General features: G+C 46.8%; 1 protein-coding gene across 1 annotated transcript in view; it reads left to right on the top strand.

Moving 5' to 3' along the window:
* The window catches only part of cep170bb (centrosomal protein 170Bb), a 31489-nt gene that overhangs the window by 1500 nt on the left and 13604 nt on the right, over nucleotides 1-16385 (top strand). Inside the window, exons 2-15 of the mRNA XM_085770951.1 lie at nucleotides 367-504; nucleotides 3033-3122; nucleotides 3228-3306; nucleotides 3481-3539; nucleotides 3852-3966; nucleotides 4753-4854; nucleotides 5708-6211; nucleotides 7614-8084; nucleotides 8840-9231; nucleotides 10375-10701; nucleotides 13126-13302; nucleotides 13481-13595; nucleotides 14535-14876; nucleotides 15372-15577. Coding sequence (XP_085627077.1) covers nucleotides 400-504; nucleotides 3033-3122; nucleotides 3228-3306; nucleotides 3481-3539; nucleotides 3852-3966; nucleotides 4753-4854; nucleotides 5708-6211; nucleotides 7614-8084; nucleotides 8840-9231; nucleotides 10375-10701; nucleotides 13126-13302; nucleotides 13481-13595; nucleotides 14535-14876; nucleotides 15372-15577 — 3084 coding nt within the window. The 5' untranslated portion in view covers nucleotides 367-399. The remainder of the gene's footprint in view (nucleotides 1-366; nucleotides 505-3032; nucleotides 3123-3227; nucleotides 3307-3480; nucleotides 3540-3851; nucleotides 3967-4752; nucleotides 4855-5707; nucleotides 6212-7613; nucleotides 8085-8839; nucleotides 9232-10374; nucleotides 10702-13125; nucleotides 13303-13480; nucleotides 13596-14534; nucleotides 14877-15371; nucleotides 15578-16385) is intronic.

Raw genomic sequence — 16385 nt, 5'->3', positions numbered from 1 at the left:
GCGACAAACAGGACAAACTGCCATTTCTGTACAGTGTGGGTAACGTAGATTCATCCACATTAACGTGAGACTTTTTTTAAAAACCAAATAGAAACTCCTCGTTGTCCCTTTAATTTTTTTCTGAGCAATTTGTCGGGGCTTCAATACCAGAGGGACATTACAGACGAGCAGCATGGAGGTATTTGGATGTTTTTTGGTGTGTCTTTTTGGACGAAGAAAAGTGAGCTCCGTTCTCAACCGTCATATGGACATGCAGTGCTGGTTCTGGTTCTGGTTCTGGTCCTGGTCCTGGTCCTGGTTCTGGTTCTGGTTCTGGTCCTGGTCCTGGTTCTGGTCTCTAACTCTCTGTCCGTCTCCGTTTCCCAGGATGCTCTGGCGTTTCCGTGGCGACCAGTGAAGATGAGTGTGACATCGTGGTTCCTGGTGAGCAGCTCGGGGACTCGGCACCGACTCCCCAAGGAGATGATCTTCGTTGGACGGGAGGACTGTGAGCTGATGCTGCAGGTGAGACGGAGAGGATCGATTGATTAGTCTTTATTTTGAACATATTAAAGGATAATTACCGTTTTTTATAACCTGGACCTTATTTCTATCATAAACTCCGATCATTTCCTCCCCCAGATAACTTTGGTGTCATTACAAGTGGTTGTGATGAAACCGCGTATATCCGTATAATGGAGTCTACAGGGCAGCAGAATGCAGCCTCTAAATAACACATTATCTGCAGAGAAACTCCTTCATTTCACCAATATTTAGTTCTGATAGGCTAGTGCTATTCCCCTCTGAGTCCGGGGTTAGCTGTTATCAACATCCTCTGCCGCTGCATGGCGCGGCTTGTTGCTACCGCTAATGCTATGGTTCATTTCTGCGTGTTTCTGACTTGTCAGAACAAAATGAGCAGCTGGATGAAGTTCAGCTTCCACAGGCTTCCTCTCCTCAACCTGGACTCACTAAAGCTCCGGTTGAGATAAAAATGGACCTGAATGCCGAAGCAGAATGATTATTATCAGAATGAGCCGCGCGGCGCTCAGAGTTGAGATCATCCAGGTCAGAGGTCAGTAGGTCAACCTACAGACCCCGGATGTTGATAACAGCTAACCCCGGACTCAGAGGGGAATAGCACTAGCCTATCAGAACTAAATATTGGTGAAATGAAGGAGTTTCTCTGCAGATAATGTGTTATTTAGAGGCTGCATTCTGCTGCCCTGTAGACTCCATTATACGGATATACGCGCCTCTCGGCTGGAGCTCATTTCATCACAACCACTTGGAATGACACCAAAGTTATCTGGGGGAGGAAATGATCGGAGTTTATGATAGAAATAAGGTCCAGATTGTAAAAAACGGTAATTAACCTTTAAAAAAGATAAAGAAAGAGAAAAAAAGTCATATACAATCAGTAACACATTCTAGTGTCCTAAAAAACAAGTCCCATATTTAAGTCAAAGAGCTTTTCAGTTCTCATCCCTTTATCACTACTCCATCATTCCATCATCAATGAGACCAGATAAACAGAAGACAAGAAGACACAGTCACAGACTCACCTGTGTAGTCAAGATGAGATTTAGTGTGAATGCTGAAAGCAGTTCGGCCATTTTCTTGATACTTATTCCGAGTTCTTCTTCCCTTTGAACCTCATTTGCTTCCACATACTTTCACCTACAGACTTCTTTCAAATTCTGAGCTATAGACAAACTTCTAATGTATTCAACCTGTGTACAACTTTTTCATATCTTGTACCGTTTTTGAGATAAATCCTTTAAAAGCACATGTGCATTTCTGACAAAAAAGGTTAAATAAAAAAAAAAGTCCTCTACTTACCTGTTGTGGCTCGTTTCTACTCTATCCTTTTTTTAAGCAGATGTCAGTGAGCCTCTTATACAGGGGTTTCTTTTACCTGCCTCTCATTGAATTCAACTGTAGTCAAGTGTTTAGGTCACTGGGCTGATGATCCGAAGGTTGTAAGTTCAAATCCAGCCCCAACAACTGTTAGTGAATCATTCCCCCAGTCTTCCTCTGTTGATTTCTGATAACTTGCTCCTTGTTTAAACTATTCAAACTACTGCTGCATCGGACAGTGTTTGATTTATCACGGTATAAAACTCAGTATGTTTTATCTCCCTCTGTGGTTGAGAGGTTAGTTTGCCGGGTTTCCAATCATGAGGTCCAGGGTTCGATTCCTGCATTAGCTGTTTATACCACTGCTCTAAGATTTAAATGCACTGGAACTTTGAAAACCAAGAATGCAACAGAGAAAAGCAAACGTCTTGAATGATTTGTATCCATCAATTCTTGTCCTGCGCTGCCCTCTAATGGACGTCACAGGCAGAATTCACCTCCCCTCCCCCGCTTTCAATTAGCTACAGGTGTTCGTTAAGAGACTTTTTAAATTTTAAGCAGAAGTCAACGGGCCTATTATACAGGGGTTTCTTTTTTTTAAGTATATATTTTTTTTGGCTTTTTTGCCTTTATTTGATAGGTCAGTAGAGATACACAGGAAAGGGGGAGGCAGAGAGACGGGGAATAACGTGCAGGAAAGGTCCGCCCGACGCGGGATTCGAACCGGGGCCGCCTGCGGTGAGGACTGTAGCCTCTACATGGGGCGGCCGCCTTAACCACTGTGCCACGCACCGCCCCACAGGGGTATCTTTTACCTGCCTCTCATTGAATGCAACTGTAGTCAAGTGGTTAGATCACTGGGCTGATGATCCTAAAGGTCTACTCACCATGAGCTCGTGGGTTTTATTCCTCCCTTGGTCATACCTTTGCATGTTGATCACTACTTGCACTATTTGTCAATTGCATTTGCTAATTCAGCAATGGCGCTTAGCTGCTTTCAGCATTCACGCGTATTTCCTTCAGGAAATACAATTTCTAGTCCAACCTACTTTTCCTCATTCTCACATATTTTTAGAAACATGTTTTTATATAATTTTTTTAAACAGTTTTATGTTCGTGCTATTGTGCTATGATGATGATGATGATGATGATGATGATGATGAAGATAATGATGAAGATGCTGTGCTCCTCAGTCCCGTAGTGTGGATAAACAACACGCCGTCATCAACTACAACCCAACAACTGACGAACACCTGGTCAAAGACCTGGGCAGCCTGAACGGGGTGAGACAGGACACAACAACACAACAACACAACAACACAACACAACAACAACAACAACAAACAAACCCTTCTGTTGTCATGGTTTCCTTTTCCTTTTTGTTGCAGACGTTTGTCAACGACCTGAGGATCCCCGACCAGACCTACATCACCCTCAAGCTGTCTGACATCATCCGCTTCGGATATGATATCCTTCACAGAGAGTGTGTGTGTGTGTGTGTGTGTGTGTGTGTCTGTGTGTGTGTGTGTGTGTGTGTGTGTGTGTGTGTGTGTGTGTGTGTGTGTGTGTGTGTGTGTGTGTGTCTCTATGTGTGTGTGTGTTCTCTGATGATGTCACAGTTGGTCTTAACCTTTTCTCCACATTCACACGTCTACGTTCTGGAGAAGAGTCAACACAAAGTCCCCGAGGAGGCTCTGAAGGTGTGTGTGTGTGTTTGTGTGTGTGTGTTTGTGTGTGTGTCTGTGTGTGTGTGTGTGTGTGTGTGTGTGTGTGTGTGTGTGTGTGTGCGTGTGTGTATGTGGTCAGCAGTGATTGGCTGTGGTCACTGTGACTGTCGTAACCATAGCAACCTGGCCTGTCAGTAATAAAGCCTGTGTGACCTGAATGTGATGATGAAGCAGTGTCGACCTGTCACTTCTATTAAGGAGTGTGTGTGTGTGTGTGTGTGTGTGTCTCTGTGTGTCTCTGTGTGTGTGTGTGTGTGTGTGTGTGCGTGTGTATGTGTGTTGCAGCATGAGAAGTACAGCAGTCAGCTGCAGATGAGCCTGAAGGCCTCAGAGGTGAAGAAGGTGGAGCTGGAGGACCGAGGCCGAGTGGAGAAGAGTCAGAGCAAGACTCTCACACAGGGTACCAGTACTACTACTACTACTACTGTTATTACCACTAATACTACCGTTATTTAAAAATATAAAAATCTGAGTAGCCTATATCGATTAAGTATTAGACAATAATTGATGACATAAGTGGTTTGACATATCAATGACGAAATTTGGTCATCTGTGTAAAGAGTAGGGGCTAAAATCTGGCCGACCAATCAAATTAGTCTCAGACAACTTTGGTTGGATGGCCCGTCTGTCAGTCAACGTGCACGCTGTTCTGCCCATGCGCTCTAGTATGCAAGCACTTTGATTGTAGCTACACTTTTTGACAGCACATCACAGCCAGCCAGCCCGCAGCTAGAAAGCTAGGCATTCGTCATGGCACAGCCGGATATCCAACCTCTGACTGCACCTCCTAGTCAACCACCACCCAAAAAATCTAAAACCTTCATTGAAAGTATGAAAGACCGTCAGAAGTTACTTAATTGGCTTGTTTTCTCCCCCGGGATGACGACGGAGGTTGGCCCCGGCAGATCAGCTCAGTAGAGCGGCTGCTGCTGCTGTGACAGTCGCTGCCACTGCAGTAGTACTACAGTATCACAGTAGTACTACAGTGGTACAGAGTTGCACCGAGGGGTTAACAGTCATTAAGTGGTGAGGTTTTTACCTGTTGTCCCACGCAGGTCAGATGATCCATTAGATACGGTCATGGATTTTATTTTGAAGGGCTGGCGTTTCCTTTACTGCTGTGAATGTAAACGTGTGTGTTGCGTTAACTGATGTTAACGGTCAAACTGTGACGACTCTGCAGCAGACGCTCCGGTGAGTCGGCCCACGCCGCTGTACGGCCAGCCGTCCTGGTGGGGAGAGGAGGATTATGGGAGTAAAGCTCAGACCAGCGATGAGCCACATCCAGGTAAACACAAACGTTTTAATTTGGCTCATTTTGGACCCAAAAATAGAACTAATTGTAATATAATTTTTTTTTTTTTACCATGCATCATTTCTATGAGGTGTCCAGAACAACATACTAAAAGTCTTAAGAAATCCTAGTTGGGGAAACATGTTTAATTCTCATCAATCCAACAGTGATTTACTGTATAAAGTCTATGGTGCCAATAAGGCCAGAAAACAATACACCCCAATGGGGATATTTTTTTCCTTTACTGCTATCACAATGAAACTTTACAAAAGTATTCATGAAATGTAACATTTTTTGTATTACAAGTTTCTTTGAAAATGAATTTGAACATGCAAATGAGCCATACACTAATGGAATATGCCCAAGATACACCCAAATAGGCTTTTTTTTTTTTTCCTTTACTATTTGTGTGTATTTGGGGCATATTCCATTAATGTATGGCTCATTTGCATATTCATATTCATTTTCAAAGAAACTTGTAATACAAAAAATGTTACTTTTCATGGATACTTTCATTGTGTAAAGTTTCATTGTGATAGCAGTAAAGGATGTGTATTGTTGTCTGGCCTTAATGGTACCATAGACTTTATACAGTAAATCAATGTTGGATTGATGAGAATTAAACATATTTCCCCAACTAGGATTTCTTAGGACTTTTAGTATGTTGTTCTGGACACCTCATAGAAATGATGTATGGTGAAAAACATTCTGTTACAATTAGTCTGTTGTAAAATGTTATTTTGCCTGGACTATTAGGGTTTAATCCTGTATACGCACTCTGTGATCAACATTAGACATTTATTTAGTGAAGGCTCTTATTCCATTATGACGTCTGTGTTTCCTTCAGAGCTGCACAAAGACGCTCCGTCCGTGGACGCCGACTTCCCCGTGTCCGACCCTCAGTCGAAGACCGTCTTCCCCCCGTACCACCGGGAGCCCAGCTACTTCGAGATCCCCACCAAGGACTTCCAGCACCCAAAGACCTTGGGGGCGGAGCTCCACGAGATCCCCACCAAGGACACGGACACGCCGCTGAGCCCGCCCACGCCCACGCCGCCCGTCGTCCAGAGCCACGCCTCCTTCACCATCGAGTTTGACGACTGCATGCCCGGCAAGATCAAGATCAAAGACCACGTGACCAAGTTCTCCACGCGCCAGAGGAAGCAGCACCAGGCCCCGCCCACCAGGACCAGCATCATGGCGGCCACGCCCGCCGAGGTGATGTCAGCGGAGAGCAAGGTGGCCGATTGGCTGGTCCACAGCGATGTCAGCATCATGAGGAGACGTCCCACGTGTGAAGACGTTTACAGCACCAAGAGCGACCTCGCCATGAACATCAAGACCCTCAAAGGTTTGTAATCGGAGCGCCGTTTACAAACGTAAATGTCGTCTTTCCGTAAAGAGTTTAAACGGCCTAAGATCCGTCTGCTCCCATCCTACGTTGCCGTGGCGATGCAAGGACAGACAGATTAACATTAATAAGACAATCTAAACATTCATTCTGTTAGAGCTGAAATATTAGAAACTAGAGCCACGGGTTGAATTTGACTGGAATTGTCCTTTAAGTCTTCTCCTTAAGGTGCTTAAAGGGATAGTTCAACATTTAGTCAAATTGGCCCATCACCATAATCCCTATAGTCATAGCAGTAGGTTTGTTACCTTTAATTGTCGGTGCAAGCTGTTTTTAGAACGGCGGAGCAGAGCCGTGAGCTGCTCAGAGCTACGCTACGGAGGCTCATTATGGGATTTCTTGGTTTCCCTCATCAAACTCATCAAATACACAATCCAACAACTCCACAACGCTCTGGTGGACAAGTTGTGAGCTGCACATTCACCACGCTATGAGATAATAACACAACGTTACCACACAGAGTTGTTTTAGAGGGAAATACAGAGACTGTTGATGAAAAACTGTCCCTGAAGGCAACGTGCATCAGTGGTTTTGCATGAATTTCACTGCGTCCGAAGACGGTGCAGACTTTGGGGATGGAGAGGTCAGGGTTTCCCGCAGCGCTTTCCTGTTAACTTCCAATACAAAGAATTGGGACTTACAGGCGGCCGCCTTAACAACATAGGACCGCCGCCTAAACTAACGTCTTCAAAAAAAAAAAAAAAGTAGCGATATTCCCCCCCCGCCGGACAGTAGTTCCGTTCATTCATCTCCGCATACCGCATCCTCACACACACACAGCAGCCGACGGACAATCGATCGATCCGGTCGCGCGCGCCCCCCCCCCCCCCCCGGACGGACGATCTGCTCGCGCAGCGTGTTTCTGGTCAAAGATGACGCATTTGGTTTTTTTGGTGTTGAGGAGAAGATGAAGGCTATGGAAATGCTGTTCAACAGAAGTGAGACTGTGTTGTAGTGTGGCCGCAGCAGAGTGGAGAGAAGTATAGGATGGTGTCATCAGCGTAGAGGTGGATCTTGGAGTTGCCGGCATTCCTGCTTATGTCGTTAATGTAGATGAGGAATAGTGTTGGGCTTGGAATAGAACCCTGTGGCACCCCTTTGGTGATGGTGAGAGGGGCTGATTTGATGTTTTCAGATTTGACTTGCTGGACTTGCTGGTTTAGGTAGCTGCCGAACCAGTTGCAGGAGTGTGCATATAGATTCATTCTGCAGTTTACACATTATAATAACCCATATATATCTATAAAAATATACAACATATTATACATATAAATATACCATGTTTTCCTATTTTGCTAAATACTTTTTTATTAATATTTTGAATTGCTTCATGTGTCCTCAGGTCACCATCACGAGGACGGCACCCAGAGCGACTCCGAGGACCCGGTGCTCCAAGGCCGGAGCAAATCCCACCACTCCGTCCAATCAGAGCAGTCCGAGGCGTCGCAGCAGACGGTCCAGTCCAGTCAGTCCGTCCACTGCCAGCCGCCGCCGCCGCCGCCTGCTCCCACAGCAACGCCCACGGCAACGCTCCACCACCAGCCGCTGCAGTACTCTCCCCCCAGACCGGCCCCGCCCTCGCCGCCGGTGGCGCCGGAGCGGCCACTGTCCCAGAGCCCCCCCCCCCGGGCGCCGTCCCCCACCGCGGAGACGCCGAGGCCGCCGGGACCGCCCGAGCACCTCACGCAGCACGCCTTCATCATCGAGTTCTTCGACGACAACCCTCGGAAAAAACGCTCGCAGTCCTTCACGCACAACCCGGCGCACGCAGACTCGTACTCCGCCCTGAAGGCCAAGCTGGAGCGCCGCAAAGGTAGAGATGATGTTGTCATCTCTGTTTGTTAAGATGTGTTATGGCATTTGGGGAAAAGCTGTTTGTAAATCTGGTGGTTCTGGATTTGGTGGACCTATAGCACCTTCCAGAGGGCAACAGTTCAAACAGATGATGGGTTGTGACCTGGCTGTGAATTGTCCTTGATGATGGTTTCTGCTCTGGAGAGAATGCGGGAGTGTGCAATGTCTGACAGAGAGGGGAGGGGGCAACCGATGATTTTCTCTGCTGTCGGGAGTGTACCTATGTTCCCTTTTTGAAAAAGGGTCCTATGTTCCCCGGTCGCAATACACACTGGGGAACATAGGACCCTTTTTCTGAAAAAGGGTCCTATGTTCCCCGCTGTTGCTGGTCGATGGACTCTTTCTCTATCTGGACTCTACTTATCTGGCCTGTCTAACCTCTACCTGGTCTTTTTACTAAACTTAACCAACTCCTTTCTTCATTGCCTAAACCCAACCAATGGGACAATTACACTTCTCACTCAAAGTCACAACTCAACTTCTCACTCAGAAATAGGCAAAAATCTGCAAAGTCACTCACAACTCCACTTCCGGGTATGGGTACAAAAATTGCATGTTCCCCGGGTCCTTTTGGGGAAAAGCAGGGAACATAGGGATGACCCCCTGCTGTCTAGGTGATTCTCTCCAGAGCCTTCTTGTTTGCAGCAGAGCACTCTGCAGACCACACAGAGATGCAGTATGTCAGGATACTTTCTATTGCTGTATGACCTGTAGGTGGCGAGAGGCCGGCGTCCGTGCACGGCCACATCCCTCCGACGCAGCAGACGACGGTCCCGCTGAAGGGCCACGGCCACGGCGTTCCCGGCGTTCCCCAGAGGTCCAGCTCCCTGAAGCGGGAGAAGACCGAGGGCGAGACGACGACGACAACGGCGCCGTCCTCTAGTTCCTCCTCGCGCTCGTCCTCGGGCGGCGGCGGCGGCATCGTCGTCAGACCCTTCGGCAGCGTCGGGAAGAAGTCCAAACTCGTCCAGGACTTCGCTGCTGAATTCCTGAAGGACTCGAGTCCGCGTGACTCGTCCCCGACCCGGGACAAGATGTCACCGCCACCGATGTCGGCACCGCCCGTCATGGTGTCGCCGGCTCACGCTCGCATCCCCTCCCCACAGGTACAGTAGCCCTGAACCAATTTATAGCTACGCTGCTATAGGCTTAGACTGCTGGGGGACACATCTGGTTACATGGAGCCCTCTCCTTTCTCCTCCTCTCCTCTCCTCTCCTCTCCCCTCCCCTCCCCTCCCCTCCCCTCCTCTCCTCCCCTCCCCTCCTCCCCTCCCCTCCCCTCCCCTCCCCTCCTCTCCTCTCCTCTCCCTTTTCCATGGAGTTTTTCCTCAATCAATGTGAGGGTTTAACTGTGCGTTCACACCAAAAGCTTCCAAAGCGTCAAAAACGCTCAAGGGTGGGCGTCAGACAAGACAGCTCCCAAAAACAGCAAATATTTTCAGCTGCTTTGGTCGCTCGTCACGTGACTGACGTTAAAGTTCGATCATGCTGGTCATTGGGGCCGAAATACAAAAGAAAGAAAAAAAAGCTGCAGACGGACGTCTCTATTCTGACAGGCTGCCGCCGGTTGCCGCTGAACCGCGTCATAGCTCATTACCCTAAAGTTAACCAGGGCTCAACTTCTCCTCCGGTGACGCTTTGGAAGCTTTGGAAGCTTTGGACGCTTTGGACGCTTTGGAAGCTTTGGAAGCGCGGCGACGCCTGTTGACACTTTGGACGCTCAGTGTCGCCGGGCTCTCATTGAAAATGAATTGACTTCCGGCGTTTTGACGCTTTGGAAGCTTTTGGTATGAACGCACAGTAAGGACAGAGGATGTTGTTATGATGGGATGTAATAATAATGGATTACATTTATATAGCGCTTTTCTACCGTTACCCGATACCCAAAGCGCGTACAGTAACCATTATTCATTCATACACATTCACACCGGTGGTGGTAAACTACGTGTGTAGCCACAGCTGCCCTGGGGCAGACTGACGGAAGCGTGGCTGCCATTTCGCGCCAAACGGCCCCTCCGACCACCACCATGATCATTCATACGCATGCACACGAGGCAAGTTGGGTTAGGTGTCTTGCCCAAGGACACTACGACAGAGACTGGGAGAGAGCGGGATTCGAACCGCCAACCCTCTGATTATTGGACGACCCGCTCTACTGCCTGAGCCACTGCCGCCCTTTGTAAAGCCCTTTGAGACCAACTGGTGGTAAAAACGGGCTATACTAATAAAACTGCCTTGCCTTGCCACAGGAGCCACCGGCGGCGGCGCTGTCTTCAGTCTCCTACCCGCCTTCGCCCGTTCTACCGCCGCTAGCGATCTCCCAGTCCTCCTCACCTGCGCCCCCTGCTGGCCAGACCCAGACCCCCTCCCCGCTCCACTGCTCCTCCGCTGGGCCTCAGCCGTCGTCCTCGCTGCTGCTGCCGCTGAGCGTCGTCCCAGTGGGAGAGGTGAAGCTTCCCCAGAGGACGGCGATGAGGGCCGAGGAGGACGACAGTCTGAGCGACGCCGGGACCTACACCATCGAGACGGAGTCGCAGGACAAGGAGGTGGAGGAGGCTCGCAACATGATCGATCAGGTGAACTCACACACCCTGAGGGACATCACATCCAGTGTCCTAGTTAGTGTTGGTGGAGAAATGGCTCTTAAGTAAAAAATCTTGACCAATGAAAAACCTCCTGCCTCGTTAAAACAACTGCTCCAAGTTTGACATCAGAGGGTTTACTATAAGATAGGGGTGTACAGCCAGTACACTATTCGGATTCGGTTTTGGATTCGGGCTTTTAAAAAAAACTTTGGATTTGGATTCGTATTCGGGAAGAAACCGGTGTCGGTACCAAATGTGACCGGCGCCGCGACTGGCGATGACGTGGCGCATCGTGATTGGTCGTGAGGATTTATAAAATAAGTTGTAGGTAGAAGAAAGTGAGCTATTTATATTTTCTAATGATAACATTAAACATTTACACAACTAACAGTGACGAAAATGATTAAAATACTGTAATTAGCGCGGGCGTTCACCAACGTTTGTTTGACGTTGCCATGGAGATCCGAGCCAAATCTGGCCAGAGCGTGTTGTTGAGCCAGAGACAGAGACAGGTCTGGAACAAAGTTCATTTTCTCCTGAGTCGCCATTTTGGTGTCAAACTGTTGAGAAGAGATGTGGTTTGTGACAGATGAGTCCAGTATTTACTATGAGGCAAAGTGACTAACTTCACTAACATCCGCGGTAGCATCCAAGTAACGCATTACGCCACCACGACCAATCAGGATGTGCCACCACGTCATCGCCAGTCGCAGCCCCGGACACATCTGGTACCTACACCGGAAGTGGGCGCACTGACTTCAGCCGAGCTAGTGCTACGCCGAGCTAGCCGGCTAACTTCAGCTTTAGCTCTGGGCTAACTAGAACGGGAATAAAATAATTTAATGGTGCGGCTCTTGTAGACTTTCCAAACATAATCGGACTGAATGGATCAAATCCTGGTAGTGAAACGAGTCGTTTCACTACGGGGGGTTGTGACACTCCAAAAAAAATGATCCACCGTTTTATAGCCGCTAGCTTCTTTTCCCCATTACTGTCTATGAGAAAAATGCTAAGTTGTTGAACGGTGAGCACTTCCTGTCTACTGTAACGCAATGCATGCTGGGAGTTGCTGTTTCTTAGCAACCCTAACGTGAACTAGACAGAAATGAAACCTTGTGTTTGGCGCTCTACTCGTGTTGTGCTTCTATGGCGGGGCACCAACGTTAAAGGAGAATTCCGGTCATTTTTTACCCCTAAATCGTTGTCCTGATGGTCACCCAGAGCAAAAAACGCGACTAAAATTGATGCAGGCAAACCGGAGTTATACTGTAAGTTTATACTGTTTATACTCAGTATAACCGTACAGTTTATGAGTTCAGCGGTGTGTCATAAGGATTCGAGCCATGTAGCCTACCATAGATATTTGAGTGTTTGTTGTGGTTGAAAATATTTCCCTCATACTTTAGCGTTGTCGATATCGCTAGCGCCGGGTAGCCATGGTAACTCCGGTTTGCCTGCATCAATTTTAGTCGCGTTTTTTGCTCAGGGTGACCATCAGGACAACGATTTAGGGGTCAAAAATGACCGGAATTCTCCTTTAAGGTGCATTATTAGCGCCACCTACTGTGTTGGAGTGTGAACCAGAATCACCTGGTTATGTGCTGTTGAAGAAAAAAGCTCTTCGGGATCAAAGCATTATTCGTGTACTTCCGAATACGTATTCGGGTTCGGGTACACCCCTACTATAAGAGTGATGTAACTTCCACAGTTAGAAGAGAGTGTGTTGCCCATTCCCCCTCATCCCCACCCCCCTCACCCCCTCACCACCACCACCACCTTCCCTAACCGGGGCATCCACAGTAACACTGCTCTAAGCACAGATCCATGGGCCCTTGGTGTTCAGTGTCAGAACTGGAGCTTTCCTCATGTCAGACGTGTTCATAGAAACAGAATAGGTAACACTTTACTTGAATAGGTATTCATAAGATGAATACCATGATATAACAGCTGTCATAAACACCAATGAATACTTATGACAGCTGTCGTTAAGTGTCATTCGGTAAGTTATGTCACTTTTGATCCAAAGTTGACATTGTTTGAGATGTTTTTGTTCTGACAACTTGACATAAAGACAGTTTAAACTGTCATAGCAGACCTAATGGAAAACTTTAAAAATGATGTCAAGTTCTCATAACAAAAACATCTCAAACAATGTCAACTTTGCATCAAAAGTGACATAACTTACCGAATGACACTTAACCACAGCTGTCATAAGTATTCATTGATGGTTATGACAGCTGTTATGTCATGGTTATGACAGTGTTATGTCAATCTTATGAATACCTATTCAAGTAAAGTGTTACCACAGAGTATTTGTATTTGCAGTAGGGATGCATGAAACCTCTTGTCCTTCTTGCTCCTTCCTGTTGCCGTGGCGCTGCCGCCCCTCCTCATGCATGCCCTGTGCTCCGACAGGTGTTTGGTGTCCTCGACTCTCCAGAGTACAGTGGTGTGAACACAGGAGTCTATAGACCTGTAATAAATGATGGCAGAGATGAGCAAGCTAAGCTGCCTAGTGATGGTAGCACTGTGGACCCGTTGCATGGCTTTATCCCAGCTGCTATCAGTGGCCCCCCATCAGGCCCCATACAGGTAAAAAAACACCTCCAAACAACAGTACCAGAACCTGGAAGAACATCTGTAGTATGTTCTGACCCCAGTGCATGCAGACTGGTCTTCCCTCAATTTCTCCTGTTTCCTGTGCTGTTTTAGACAATGCTTCTACACGTCTGTTATCTGGTAATGTTGCTCATCTTCCTCTGTGTCTCAGGTTCCAGCTGCTCCGGCTGCAGGTCTGGACGGACCCAAGTGGGTTTCCCGATGGGCCAGTCTGGCAGACAGCTATGAACCCGGTTCAACTCCTCCTCCAGGGGAAAGCCTAGAAGGTGTTGTCAAACTTCTGCTTCAGCCTTTTTTTTTAGGTCGCTTTCACACTAGCCTCGTTTGGTCCGGACTTTAGGACTTTTCACTTTGGTCTGAACCAAAATTTCAGGTGTGAACAAGCGGACCATGGTCCCCCAAAAAAGTCGGGACTCGGTCCGGTTCGAAGTGAACCACGGTCCGGTTCGCTTCAGGTGAGAACGTAATCGGACTTTTAATAGGACCAAATACAGGAAGCAAACCAAAACAGCAGTGTTTCCCATAATAAATTATGTCAACCACAAATAGATTTTTCGGCTTTTGGCTAGACCATCGCAATATCGTTTCATTCATTCATGTAGCGCTCTTTCTCCGTTATTGCCGTTCACACACACACACACACACACACACACACACACACACACACACACACACACACACACAGAGAGCATGCAGGACAGCAGGGGGCGGTGAAAGCCTGCCACAGTTTCCTTGCAAAGGAGAACTGTCAAAGTTGCTGCTCCCCATTGTTGATGAATAGGAAAGAAAAAGAAGAGTTCCCGCACACATGGCCAACTTGCAGAATTTATTGTATTGCAGCATTTCTCTTCTTTTTCTAATTTGGACTTAATTGTCACCCTCCGACGCACCTGCCTAAGAAATACTGTAGATGTGCGAAGATTTTTGTTTTTTCTGATGAATAGGAAAAAAATGACAGAAAGTGATTTTCCCTCACAAATTTTCTGACCAATAGCTGAACGACCTAACCCTGTGTTATTTGTTTACAATAAAGGTGCTTTTTGACAAGGGACAGTGTGAACACAGACCGGACCAAAACTTAACTGCAACAATGTCTCATTTCTTCCCTCTGGTCCGGACCGTGGTGTCCGGACTTCCAGGTGTGAAAGCGACCTTAGAAGACACCAGTAATAAAAGTTGAGTAATGTGACCAATTGTTTTTGTAGATTTGCGCCTCCTGAGCCGGTCGATGGGAAGCTACAGTTATGACAACTCTGAGTCTGAGTCGAGCCACAGCTCCCGGACCAGACGGCTGCTGCCCCCGCTGCCCCCGGAGAAGCTGGACAGCAGCAGCGTCACTCCGAGCATCCTGATCCGCCACGAGTCCTACCACGGCCCCGAGCCTCTGGACAGAGTTCCCACCCGCCCACACGACTCCTCCTCCACGCAGCGCCTCTTCGTCCAGGACGACGTCGACCCGGACAGCCTGAGTGACGCCAGCCGCTCCGACGACGGCCCCGTTTCAGAGAAAACCAAGAAGAGTCAGGCCACGAGTCCTCAGTTCAAAGGTTTGATTGATTGATTGATTGATTGATATCTTTATTTCGATCATGTAAACGACAACACGGCAAAAACTCTACATCTTTCCAAGAATATTTGTCTTATTTCTTGTCAAAGTGTCTCATTTCTAGTCAAAACTAATCTCTTTACACTTAAAATAAGACTCATCACCTAAAAATGAACTTGTTTTTTAGAAAAATCTGCCAGTGAAAGCAGGTTTTTTGTGCTTGTAATAAGAAAGAAAAACTTGCTCCACTGTCAGATTTTTCTACTTATTTCAAGTGAAAATCTGCTTGAAAGAAGTAAAAAGTGTCTAAAAACAAGCTGCTTTTAATGTGATGAGTCTTATTTTAAGTAGAATGAGATTAGTTTTGACTAGAAATAAGACAAATATTCTTGGAAAGATGTAGAGTTTTTGCAGTGCATCTCATAAGCAAGGCAGTTTACATGAGCGTAAAGGAGTAGTAGGAAGTATAAACTTGTCTAATCCTACCCCCTATCAGGTCAGGAGAAGGTGTCTCCATCCCCCAAATCCACCTCCTTCTACATCGGTTCTGAAGACCAGAGTCCCTTACAGTCTGAGAGGACCCGAGACGCCCCGGCAGCCAAGGCTCCTCCCACCACCGTCCTCATCCGACACCTGAGTGGACACGAGCCCCGGCGGACCGGCGTGAAGCCCAACAGCTCCGCTCCAAACCTGCAGACTCAGGTACCGTGACATGAAAGCTATTTCTAGCTTAGAGGCTGATCAACTACATATTTTCACTAATGGTTTGCGTTGTAATGTTAATTTTGTGAAACATAAGTTATTTCTTGAGTATAAAGAAAAATGGGCGAATGATATCTGGTTTAAACCAAAACTCAGAACCTGTTGCCAGTTGAAAAATGTATATTGTTCAGAACCCGATGTGACTTTGCCATTAGATAGATCCAAGAGATCTTTATGTGGCCAGTTGAGGGCTGGATTCTCCCTCTGGCAGTAGAAGTAGGAAGGTTTAACTCAGACTGTCACATTATGTAATCTAAATGTAATGGAGGATGAACTGCATTTTGTGTTTCATTGTCCGTTATATGACGAAGCCAGAACAGGCCGTTTTTGTTTCAGAAAATGCAAAATGTGAAACCTGAGTTGTTTTGGGTTGATGATGATGATGATGAGGTAAAGTTGGAATGGTTCTTCAGAAAAGAAGTCTTTACTAGAGCTACTTTCATAAAAAGTGCCTGGTCAAAAAGAAAAAGTGAATTATTGATGTGAATTCCATCTGGTTTCTGTTTTTGTTTGGTTTTGTCTGTGCTCTGATGATTTTGTTTGGTGTCTACACTGCAAAAACTCAAAATCTTTCCAAGAATATTTGTCTTATTTCTTGTCAAAATGTCTCATTTCTAGTCAAAACTAATCTCTTTCCACTTAAAATAAGACTCATCACCTAAAAATGAACTTGTTTTTAGATCATTTTCACTTGTTTCAAACTAATTTTCAATTGAAATAAGTAGAAAAATCTGCCAGTGAAAGCAAG

The sequence above is a fragment of the Trachurus japonicus genome, chromosome 24 (genome assembly GCF_045865225.1).
Source record: "Trachurus japonicus isolate A0001 chromosome 24, Traja_1.0".
Classification (NCBI taxonomy): Eukaryota; Metazoa; Chordata; class Actinopteri; order Carangiformes; family Carangidae; genus Trachurus; species Trachurus japonicus.
This window is presented reverse-complemented; position numbering and strand designations above follow the sequence as displayed.